Source organism: Diospyros lotus, chromosome 12, assembly GCF_014633365.1.
Source record: "Diospyros lotus cultivar Yz01 chromosome 12, ASM1463336v1, whole genome shotgun sequence".
NCBI classification, from domain to species: domain Eukaryota; kingdom Viridiplantae; phylum Streptophyta; class Magnoliopsida; order Ericales; family Ebenaceae; genus Diospyros; species Diospyros lotus.
This window is the reverse complement of record NC_068349.1, coordinates 36227902-36240888: the sequence shown is the minus strand read 5'-3', so window position 1 is coordinate 36240888 and position 12987 is coordinate 36227902. Positions and strand designations below refer to the sequence as shown.

The window sequence follows — 12987 nt, the reverse complement described above, 5'->3', positions numbered from 1 at the left end:
TTAGTGGCTTACAGATTAGCTTTACCTGTGGCATTATCAAATATCCACGACGTGTTTCATGTGTCTCAACTACGGAAACATGAGCCAGACCCTACGCAGGTACTTCGAAATGAGACCATTGAGATACGAAATGATCTAACGTACCTTGAGGAACCAGTTCGAATCTTAGATCAAAGGGATCAAGTCTTAAGGAACAAGGTTATTCCCTTAGTGAAGGTACTATGGGGTAATCATGACGAAGAAGAGGCAACTTGGGAACGTGAAGAAGAGATGAAGATTTCCTATCCGCATTTATTTAACATTGTAAATTAGTAATTTCGAGGACGAAATTTCTTTTTAGAGGGGGAGGATGTAATACCCAGTATTAAATATCAAGAGAAGTTTTGGAAGTTATGGGATCAAAATGAAATTTACAATAGTTTCGGGCCTAAGTGCAATATGCTAACATAAACAGAAGGCGAGGGACTGTGTCAAGAGGATCAACAAAGGTCAAAATGGTTCAAATAAGCAATACTCAACACAATCAAGGGACTTTCAAAGGATTGAAGTCAAAAGCACGTAATTAGGAGCACCCGGGCAAAAGTGCAATTTTTGTAAACTGCCCGAGGGAGATCAAGATGACAAGTTTTTCAGAAATTCCAAAGGGAAATAGGAAATATACAACCTGAGGGTAATGGTGAAGGTGCTAGATAGTCTAGGGGTATCAGGAAATAAAAGAAAATTCAATTAAAAGTTGGCTGGGGGCTAAAATGCAATTTCTGAAAATTGCTTGGTGTGAAACCGACCGGCCGCCTATGGCCGCCGGCGGCCGCTTCTGGGGCATCGGGCAGGTCACCCGGAGGCTCTAGGCTAGCCTCCAGGCGACGACGAGGCCGTTGGGAGCTACCATTGGCCGGAAAATGGCCTTGATGTGATCGGAATTAATGGCCAAAAGATTTCCGATTTGGCCGAATTTTTCGAGGGATCTAGCGCTTGATGTGGTGTTTTTCGATTGGTTTAGAGGATAGATTTGGGCTTAAGGGATAAGGACGAGCCGGATATGGTAGGAAATCGGGTCCAAAACGAGTATAAAAGGAGGTTTTCGGCCGAGGGTTCAAAAACAAAAATCGCTCAAATTTCTTGTGTTTTTGCTTGAATCGAGCTTGAGGGATAAGGGGCTTTTGTTCCTTGGGTTGAGGGGATCATTTCTGGAGCATTTGGGAGCGTTTGGTGTAGATTTAGAGGGGTTTTGGAAGATTGGCCGGAAAACCGAACCGCCGCCACCGCGACCTGCAACTGGGTTTTAAACCCACCTCCGGCCACTTTTTCCGACGATTAAGGGCACCATTGAGGTCGCATTGAAGAGATCTACAAGCCCCTATAAGAATTTAGGGCATTGGACATCGCCGGAATCGGAGAAGACGATCGAAGAAGAAGACTGTGCGGCGGCGCGTGGCAACCACTCGCGGGACCTCTGGGTGGCGCGTGAGGGCGCGTGAGGTATGGTTTTTCTTTTATTTTAATTTCAGAATTTAGGTAAAATTATTTTAAGAATTATCATGGAAAAATATTTTGTGAAAATTGATGTTAGGTATTTTTAATGAATTTCCGAAGATAGAAATGTTTGAAAAATAAATAAAAATAGAGAAATTGTGGAAAAATAGAAATATTGATTCTAAAGGTCTTAAATGGTGAAATAGGAATCAATTGGGTCATTGGAAGAAGAATTACACAATTTTTGAGGTGTGGCACGTTTTTCGAGGCAAAATCCGGACTTTTCCGAATTAAGGTGAGTGGTTTGATTTTAGTCTTACCTTGACTCGAAAGTGTCTTAAAGTGCTTTTGGTGAGTTCTTGTGAGTATTTGTACGCTCCTAGACTTAGCTTATTTCACAAGGCATTTACTTACATTCGTTGTGTCAATATTGCATTAACTGTTTATTTTTTTAAAAGTATTGGTGCATGGCGTGTAAATTTTCATATCATATAGGGTCAAGTCTAATTGCATCGTTGGGTCCATATGGGGCGATAAGGGGTCTACTTGAGATTGGGACAATGTTAATCCAGGTGAACGGGTGTCACACTGGGGCACTCGAGGGAATAATGTTAAACCAGGTGAACGGGTGTCACGACGGTGCACTCGAGGGATTAACGTTGGACCAGGTGAACGTGTGCCACAGTGGGATATTCGAGGGATTAAGTATGTCAAGGTGATATCTCGAGTTAGATGTGTCTTGCATGTTATCGTATAGTATGCCATGCTCGTATGTCTTTATGCATTGTACATCTGTTTCATGCCTTCACTTAGATGGTTTATCATCTAACATGGGTTATGCCCCTGGAACATTCAACGTTCCAGTCAGGGACAGCTGCGAGGTCGAGGACACGGCCGGTGAATCTGTGGTGTTTATTTGATAATTGTTGTATTACTTTGGAAACACTAGTATTTATAATGTTGTATGTATGAGCAACCGCTCGACGGTGTTGTAATCGTTAGTATCAATGTTGTATACACATATCGGTATGGGAACATTTTGTGTGTAACACGTGGTGGGCCACGTCATTTTGATTAATTAAGTATTCCGCTGTGTTTATTTTATCTCGTTCAGTTAAGATTTGTTATTTCTAGCTAAATGAGTAAGACTGGAACTCTCGGGGTATATATCTGCATGAGGAGTGGTTCTTTGATCACCGCGGGAGCCGGATGTAGTTTTACGACGGGTGTTTCATCTGCATGCGAAGATTGTGCTCACAGGCGCCGCGGGTATCAAAAAAAAAAAAGAAGAAACCCCGGGAATTTCCTTATAGTGATCTTCAAGGGGGCCACCCCTGACCAAAAAACATGAACAACTCAAGGGACCACCCTTGACCAAAAATCAGGAAAAACTTCCAGGGGACCACCTCAAACCAAAAAAAAAGGAAGAAAAATGATCAGATGTGATACTTGGGAGGTCTACCAACCCAATTTTAATATCAGATGTGATCAAGGAAGAAAAAATATCCGAGACTACTAACCTAATTTTTAGTAGAACTTTTTCTCAAAGGCTTAGAAAAAACAATGACGACTACTCTTTCAACTACTCGAGCTCTTTATCGGATCAGCTCAAGGAGTGGGGGGGCAAGTGATGAGGGAATATTTTACAGAGGCAAATTGACTCTATTACCCCTGAAAGGATACCATTAACTTGGAGCCACGTGTACAAGTAGAGGCCAATATGTAATCGCCACATGTCCATTCCTAGGAGCTCCATATGTCCTTATAATCTCCATTGTGATTTTGAACTGGAAGAGATAGAGAGGAAGACTCAGTCAAACAAGAATCTCTCTAACACCTCAAGATTTTTCTCCATTCGAATGTTATCTTATCTCCATTTGAAAGTTATCTGATGTTCTCAGGGTAGGCTAAACGCCATCTATAAATAGAGGATAACAACCTCTACAAGTATGGGGGATCTGACCACTAAGGGAATTTTCTATTTTCTCTATTATTATCTCCAATTTATAACCCTATGAACTGATTTAAACGTTGGAGTGATCACAAGAAGCAAGTCCCTACCATTTTTGCAGGTACTTGGTCTGAGACAGAAGAAGGTGATCGGCACCTTGAGCTCCCGACGACTCAAGACAAAAGGATCACATATGATTCTCGAACTCCTGACAACTCAAAATCAAAGAAAAATAAGATCAGATGTGATCTTCAAGGGGGCCACCCCTGACCAAAAAACAGGAACAACTCAGGGGACCACCCTTGACCAAAAATCAGGAAAAACTTCCAAGGGACTACCTTGAACCAAACAAATAGGAAGAAAAAGGATCAGATGTGATACTCAGGAGGTCTGCCAACCCAATTTTTAGTAAAACTTTTTCGCAAAGGCTTAGAAAAAACAATGACGACTACTCCTTCAGCTGCCCGAGCTCTTTACTTGATCAGCTCAAGGAATGGGGGGGCAAGTGATGAGTGAATATTTTACATAGGCAAATTTACTCTACTACCCCTGGGATGATACCATTAACTTGGAGCCACGTGTATCAATGGAGGTCAGTATGTAATCGCCACATGTCCATTCCTAGGAGCTCCATATGTCCTTATAATCTCCATTGTGATTTTGAACTAGAAGAGATAGAGAGAAAGACTTAGTCAAACAAGAATCTTTCCAACACCTCAAGATTTTTCTCCATTCGAAGGTTATCTTATCTCTATTTGAAAGTTATCTGATGTTCTCAGGGTAGGCTAAATGCCATCTATAAATAGACGACGACAACCTCTACCAGTATGGGGGATCTGACTACTAAGGGAATTTTTTATTTTTTCTATTATTATCTCTAATTTATAACCCTATGAACTGACTTAAGCGTTAGAGTGATCACGGGGAGCAACTTCCCACCCTTTTTGCAAGTACTTGGTCCGAGACAGAAAAAAGTGATTGGCGCCTCGAGCTCCCGACGACTCAAGACAAAAGGATCACATATGATTCTTGAACTCTTGACAACTCAAAATCAAAGAAAAATAAGATTAGACGTGATCTTCAAGGGAACCACCCCTGACCAAAAAACAAGAACAACTCAGGGGACCACCCTTGACCAAAAATCAGGAAAAACTTCCAAGGGACCACCTCGAACCAAAAAAAAAGGAAGAAAAAGGATCAGATGTGATCCTCGAGAGGTCCGCTAACCCAATTTTTAATATCAGATGTGGTCAGGGAAGAAAAAGTATCCGAGACTGCTAACCCAATTTTTAGTAAAACTTTTTTGCAAAGGCTTAGAAAAAAATGATGACTACTCCTTCAGTTGCCCTAGCTCTTTACCCGATCAACTCAAGGAGTGGGGGGCAAGTGATAAGAGAATATTTTATAGAGACAAATTTACTCTACTATCCCTAGGAGGATACCATTAACTTGGAGTCACGTGTACCAGTAGAGGTTAGTATGTAATCGCCACGTGTCCATTCTTGAGAGCTCCATATGTCCTTATAGTCTCCATTGTGATTTTGAACTAGAAGAGATAGAGAGGAAGATTCAGTCAAACAAGAATCTCCCCAACACTCCAAGATCTTTTTCCATTCAAAGGTTATCTTATCTCCATCTGAAAGTTATCTGATCTTCTCAAGGTAGGCTAAACACCATCTATAAATAGAGGACAATCTCTGCAGGTATGGGGGATCTGACCTCTAAATTTTTTTTTATTTTTTCTATTATTATCTCTAATTTATAATTCTAAGAACTGATTTAAGTATTGGAGTGATCGTGAGATTAAATCTCCACCATTTTTTCAAGTATTTGATCCACGACAGATGAAGATGATAAGCCCACATCATCAACTAGTAAAAGTGTCACAAGTAAATATTAAAATAATATTTTCATCTCGAGGTAGTGTTTACTTTGATTTGAAAAATAATGGACGGATGCAATCGAGTTATTTTATTTACTAGATGCCCTTATAACGATGGAAGTTCATCTTCTGTACAAGTTACGGTTCTTTCTTTTTTAAGTCTTGATTGAGTGACCCCTAGAAGGACACCAACGCTGACTCAAAAAGTAAGTGACGAAATCACATGTCTAGGACACAAAAAGTCTATTTTACCTTTATATAGTATTCCTTTTTAACATTACATGTACTCTTGTTTGTCACATACGCGCAATAGACCTTTTAAGGGTAAATCACGTCAAAGATTTTTAAATTTTGATGTGTTTTTTATTTTACTCATTAAATTTTAATTTTTTATAATATAATCACATAAATGTAAAAAATTTTATAATATGATCACATATAAAATTTTTTGACTAATGTGATAAATAATAAAAATTATTATACAATGACAATTAATCAGAATGTGTCATGTATCAATATATATTTAAATAATATTTTTATTATTTATCACATCAGCGCCATGTCACTTACTTTGGCTGTAGAATGACTGAAAAATTTTATATGTGACCACATTACAAAAATTTTTAAATTTTTATGATTATATTAAAAAAAATTAAAGTTTAGTGACCAAAATAAAAAATATACTAAAATTTAATAATCTTTGATATGATTTACCTGACTTTTTAACGTTGTATCTAAATGAAAGAGAGTTGTACTAAATAATCGACCCATGATTTAAATTATAAGATTCTTTTTCTCATGAAAATTAAATCATATCTCGATTATGGAAAGTGGCACAATTATTTATTTGATATATTTAATTTCCATTTGAGGGGCATGTTGGAGAGCAATATTGGGCATCGGAATGTCAAATAAAAGAAAATTAATGAGTGAAGGGCGCATCAAATCAAGTGCAAATTGCCGTCTTTGTCATCCACGTGCCCATGAATTAATTGCTTCCTTTGTGGAGAAAATATTCTAAATGGCAATGTTATTTCAATATTAAGGAGAAAGGATATCACAAGAAATAAAAATGATAAAATAATATTTTTTAAAAAAATAAAAAATATATAGAGATATTTTTATAAATATAATTTTTAAAATAAAAATTATAAAAAATAATTATTTAATATAAAAATAAAGAAAAGTCTAGAGAGCCCGACGGGCTTACCGATCACCTTATCGAAAGGGGGCAAAAAGACGATTTTGCCTTCGCTCACTTTACAAATTTGCAAAGTGGGTCACTGTTGGTCTCTCTCTGCTCGCTCGTCTCCTTTCCATGGCCGTTACCATTGCCTCGCTGTCGTGCCTTGCCTCTGTTGCCTCTCTGCCATCGCCGTCTCACTACCTCGCCTCGCCAACCGTCGCTGCATCTTCAAGAGGCCGCAACGGTCGGCAAAGCGAGGTGAGGGTAGTGAGGCGATGGGGGCGAGGCCACAAGGCAGTGGCTGTGGAAGGGAGACGAGTGAGCAGGAATGAGAGTAGCAGTGGGCAAGGGCAAAATTGTCTTTTTGCCCCATTTCTGTAAGGGGCTCGATAAGGCCGTCGGACCCTATAGAATAACTTTAAAAATAAATATAAATTATATAATGCATTCAAATAAATTCTAAAAAAATTTAAAATTTTTAAGTTATAGACGAAAGAAATTCTACAAATAACTTTTTCTTAGATGGAGTTGCATTTCCTAATAAAAAACACATTTTTTATATTTTTGTAATATTACCAAATGGACTCCAAAAGTTTATGAAAGTACAAAAGTGGCCCAAAAATATTTTTTGGTGTTTTAAAAATAGAAATATTTTAAAAAAGTCGAAACAATGCTTCGAGACGTTTCTGTTAATCATAGATTATAAGTATTTTTTAACAAATCAATAATATTTATTTTATCTATTTTTTAAAAATATAATTTTTTTACTATGCATAAAAAGCACATAGTTTTTTCTTTTAAAAAAATAATTAATAATTTAATGAAGAAGTGTTATTAATTCTTTGAAACAGTACTTTTAACTTTGTAAGTGTTGAAAGATGATGTGCATATGTATTCATGCATATAATTTATTAATTTTGGTGTAAATAATAAAATAAATTATTAATTTTAAATTGGTAAATTATTTTTCATTCTTTTGTATAAAATATTTCATTATAAATTTATTTTTTTAATTTTTTTTGTTAACCAAACACTAAGTGGCAGCAATGAGACTCCCTGGACTTTCACTTGATCTTTGTTTTTAGTGTTGAAAGGGGAAAAACAACGTTGCTAGAAGTATAAAATCGATTCCGGTCACTTTGCAAGCCATAATAGACACCACCAAATCTTTCTGTTGTCCAAAAAAATATCCAAGAGGGAGTGAATTAGGTTTTTTAAAAAAATTATAATTTTAGTTATTTTGAAAACTCTTAAATTTGTGATTTTAATATGTGATAATTATAGTAAAATTAATAATAATAATAAAATCACACAATCACAAGGGACAAAAGAAATTTATAGAGATTCGACTCTAAAGAGCCTAATCATTTTTCTCAAGACTTAGCTTGAGATTCTATTAGGGAGAATCAATACTAACTTTTAATAGTAGCTAGAACCAACACTAGTTTTTAATTGGAGATAGAACCAACATACAATCATTTGCTCAAGCAAGAACTACTAGCATACTACTAACAAATATAATCCCCTCACACAACAAGTGAGTAAAAATAATAAACTTACAACAAGAGACAATTACAAACAAATCACCAACGATTGAGAATTCCACCAGTCAGCACACTTCCAACACTTCAAACCTACTCACTTTTGTTTGAATGCTCTATCAAGTTTGTTCTACCTTGAGTCTCCATACTTACCATATATATATATATATATACATATTCCAAACACACTAGCTATTAAAAAAAATGTTAATATGAAATTTAAAATTTAAAAAAATGTTTAGACTTTCTCAAACAATAAGAAAACATGTATTACCTTTAATTCAAAATAAATTTATTTTTTACATGAGAAATCAAGATTTGAAAATTTAAATATAAGTTTTTGAGACATAAATGATTAAAATAAAAAAATGTCTAAAAATAATATTTCTTTAATTCAAAATAAATTTACTTTTTGCATGAGTAAGAGAAAACATGTCTAAAAATAATTCTCCTTTAATTCAAGATTTAAAAATTCAAATATAAACTTTTGAAACATAAATGATTAAAATAAGAAAACATATCTAAAAATAATTATTTTTTAATTCAAAGTAAATTTACTTTTTCATCAGTAAGAGAAAATATGTTTAAAACTAATTTTCTTTAATTTAAAATAAATTTACTTTTTGTATGAGAAAGATAAAATATGTCTAAAAATAATTATATTTTAATTCAAATTAAATATACTTTTTACGTAAGTAAGAAATATATTTATCAATAAATAAAATTAAAACATAAACTTTTGAGACATAAATGATCAAAATAAATTTATTCTTTATACCCACTTTTAATTTAAAATAAATTTACTTTTATATGAGAAAAAAATACATTTATATCATAAAAATATTTTATTATCATCAAAATCGTATTTACTTTCCCTTGAGGTTAACATTTTTTTCAGTGATTTTTTCATTTGTCGCCACATTTGTCTCGCTGATACCATGATGTCTCGATGTTCATGTTTTTCGTCTCCGACAATAGCACACTCACCCCCACAGTCCATTTGTTTGTTTTGTTAAAGAATGACAACTTTTTCTATATGTCTTTAATCGAGCTTAGGCATGTCAACAAAATGAGTCATTTGGCATATTGACGAATTGTGTAATTAATTAAAAAATGTATAATTTAAAAATATAATCAAAATAATAAAAAAATTAAATTATTATATAAAAATATTCAAAATACAGAAAATTAGATTATGGGTTTTCCCAAGTTATAAATGACAAGTCTTGTCTATTGTCATTCATATTCATTTATCCATTGGGGGTGAAACACAAATATGACAAACTTTTGATAGTTTGGAGAAATATCACTTTTGGGAGTTTGGGTTCCCGTTTAGGCCCTCGCCTAAGGTTCAGCATGGGAATGCCAAGTGGCGGAAGCCAGCCACGTGTGTCATGCTAATGGCTATTCTGACTTTATCGGGAACCTAAGTGATATTTTATGATTCGTAAATAAATGATATTAAGACCCTCACATGCACTGTAGGGTTGGAGCCAGCAATAAGTTGAAATTCTGCAGATTTAATTCAAACTCTGCGCGCCCTAAATTTAATTTAATTTAATTTTAAAAGTATTATTTATAATAAAAATAATATTAAAAGTTATAATTAATGATGGTATCAACAGTTATGTATCGTATTTTTATTAGAAAATATGTTAGATATAGAAGATAATGGTATACGATCTCAATCTCTTCTAATAAGAAAGTGACACATAATTGATAATAACGTCATTAATTATAATTTATTATATTTTATAAAATATTAATATAAATATATAATACGTCAAAATATATAATCGTGTGTTTATTCGATAAGATAGACTTTCAAGTTTCGACTTACGATGAACTTGTTCGCTTATCTAAGATTGTAGAGCGAACGATCCATGATTATAAAAAAAGATGAGATAAAGTTAATTCATTGTAATTAATTGAATCAATGCCATTGACTCAAATTTTAAAAGTGAGTTGATTTGATTATACTTTGAGATCAAATCGGATTTGAGTTTAGAATTTCAAACTGGATTACTTAAATCAAAATCAACCCGACCCATGAACGTTCTAATCTATTGTAAAAAGGTAAACTTTTTTTTTAATTCTTTTTTGGCATTTCTCAATTTCCTTTCCAGACCTGTCAAATGGCTACATATACACGCGTTTAACGTAATTGAACCGATTCATCTTCCTTTTATATATATATATCTATTCCTTCCCTGTGTCCAAAGTCAGCATGCAAAGGTGGAAGAGTCCAACTTGATTCAAGATTCAAGGAAAATCGCAACGATTTGGGGGCTCCGAAGCCACAATGAAGAACAGCGAAGAGCAGGTTCGATCGCTTTTCGGAATCTCCCTCTCCGACAGGCCCAAATGGCATCAATTCCTCATCTGTTCTTCTGGGTTCTTCCTCGGCTACCTTGTTAATGGCATCTGCGAGGTATTTTCCGCTTGGTTCCCGAGAAAACGAGAAATATTTATCTTGTGAACTCCCCTGCTCTTTTTTTTTTTTTTTTTTTCTTTTCTCTGCATGTTGGGTTGCTGTCAAAATGGCGCACTGAGTCTCAGAGAGAGAGAGAGAGAGACTATTGTTGGGGTCAAAGTAATTCCCCCTTGTTTTCAGTGTTTTGGGTTTGGTTTTCCTTCACTTTCCTTCGGTTTCTTAGTAGCCAAACAGAGTGCTGCTTGTGCCTGCTTTACGCTGCTTTTATGACTCTTTTCCCATTCTGTAACCGATATATAACCGATCAATTGATATGATATTAACATGATCAAATCATGTTTGGCTACTGAGAAACCATGTTTTCCATTAATTTTGCTTTGCATGTGTCTACGGATGATTTTTTGTTTTCCTAAACCAAGACTTCACCATGAAAATTGGGGTTACCTTTCCGTGCTCCAATTAATTTCTTTTGATGCTTGAAACTCTAGGTACAAATCCTCAAATATTTTACCTTATTTGTCTAACTCGCCAAGGGATCATTATATTCTATGGCAATTTCTTATCATAATATGAAGACTTCACCTTATTTGCCTGCAAATTGAATTTCATCTCTCTAATTGCTTCATTTCAGGAATATGTGTATAATAGGCTCCAATTCAGGTCAGTTCTGGGTCTTTTTCATTGGCCAATTTGTAGTTTTTGAGGTTTCTTTTGTAGGGTTTGTGATTTTGGGGATTCAATTCTTTTTGCCAATTTTACTTGTTGCAGCTACGGTTGGTACTTCACATTTGTTCAAGGGTGGGTTTATCTTGTGTTGATTTACTTGCAAGGCTTCACCACCAAGCAAATGGTGAATCCATGGAAGACTTATGTGAAGCTCTCTGCAGTGCTTATGGGTTCTCATGGTCTCACCAAGGGTTCTCTGGCATTTCTCAATTACCCAGCGCAGCTCATGTTTAAATCCACCAAGGTAGAAGGCTGGATCGAAATGGGTCGTGTTAGACCGAAAATTTGCACCTTGACATAGCCGAGTTTTCTGATCTCACAGTTGGGCGATTGCAGGTTCTTCCAGTGATGATAATGGGCGCATTTATACCTGGACTGAGACGGAAGTACCCACCCCATGAATATGGGTCTGCTGTACTTCTAGTTGTGGGTTTGATCCTTTTCACTCTGGCAGATGCTCAAACTTCGCCCAACTTTAGTGTCGTTGGGGTTCTAATGGTGTCCGGTGCATTAGTGATGGACGCCTTTCTTGGGAACCTTCAAGAAGCAATCTTTACCATGAATCCCGAAACAACGCAGGTAGAGTGGATTGCGTGCATTGTGATTTTCTCCTTTGTTGTTAAAATGCAAGAAGAGGAAAAGGAATAACCAAAAGTAGCGCTTTCATCTTTTTCTATCTTTGTTCACCAGATGGAGATGCTGTTTTGTTCGACAGTGGTTGGTATGCCTTTCTTGATTCCACCCGTGCTCTTGACAGGAGAATTATTCAGAGCATGGAGATCGTGTTCACAGGTAGATCTTCAAGTTCCAAAACTCTCCTTTCTGTCTTCCTTCCATTGCCCTTTGCATCTTCTGAAAATGTTTTCGTTGTCCTTGCAGCATCCTTACGTGTATGGCGTGCTGGTTTTTGAAGCAATGGCTACGTTTGTTGGTCAAGTCTCTGTCCTTTCCCTCATCGCCATTTTTGGTGCTGCTACGACAGCAATGGTATGTTTATGCACCTGGCTTGCCTGCTTCCGTTACATCAAACTCATGCACACACACGAGATCGATGAACTTCACCTCCAAAAACCAAACCAAACCAAACGATAAGTCGAATTTAGTTTCTTCGAATGATGGATGGTGACATTTATAAGATGAATAATGCCTTGTTTTGGATGATCATTCTTAGTTTATGTTTAGGTCTCCTGTTGCTGCAGCTATCTCATAACCAAAGCTTTTTTTTTTTTTTATCCAGGTAACAACAGCCCGAAAGGCTGCAACATTGCTTCTATCGTACATGATATTTACAAAGCCATTAACCGAACAGCATGGGACTGGCCTTCTGCTAATATCCATGGGCATCATACTGAAGCTTTTGCCCGAGTACAAGCCCCCTAAACGCGCCCTGCCCTCATCTTCCGTCGCTGCGCTCAAGAAACCTCCTCATCATGACGACGAAGAGAACATAACTCGATTTCAGGCTGAAGAAGATGAAGAAGAGAGGAGGCCCTTGGTCTGAAAACAAGATGTCTTGATAGTGATTTGCTCATTTCTTGAAGATTTACAGGTATAAGAATAAGAAGCTTGCAGCTTTCCCCTTTGTTCTTGGCATTATTGGATGGTAGGCAATAGCTTTTGTAGAAGTTGTAAAATGGTCCCCTTTTTCTTTATCTTTGAATCAAAATGATGATGGAAACAAGTTGGAACTCTGCCAATTTGTTCTCTGTAAATTGATTTGTGCTTAGCTTTGAAGCATCACATTAGTTATTTGTTCCAAATGTGTGCTATATGCCCCATTTTTTGGTGTTGAAA

General features: G+C 35.9%; 1 protein-coding gene across 2 annotated transcripts; it reads left to right on the top strand.

The window, feature by feature from the left end:
* Positions 1 to 10213: 10213 nt before the first annotated feature.
* On the top strand, positions 10214 to 12987 carry LOC127813936 (UDP-galactose/UDP-glucose transporter 4). 2 transcript variants are annotated; one of them, XM_052355084.1, is made up of 7 exons: positions 10216 to 10464; positions 11099 to 11127; positions 11236 to 11437; positions 11530 to 11772; positions 11884 to 11985; positions 12073 to 12180; positions 12431 to 12987. In XM_052355084.1, exons 1-7 carry the CDS (start codon positions 10336 to 10338, stop codon positions 12692 to 12694), a joined length of 1077 nt encoding a protein of 358 aa, XP_052211044.1. In that variant the 5' UTR covers positions 10216 to 10335; the 3' UTR covers positions 12695 to 12987. The 2 variants fall into 2 exon arrangements, with proteins under 2 accessions (XP_052211043.1, XP_052211044.1); XM_052355083.1 differs by having other exon boundaries at positions 10214 to 10464; positions 11884 to 12180.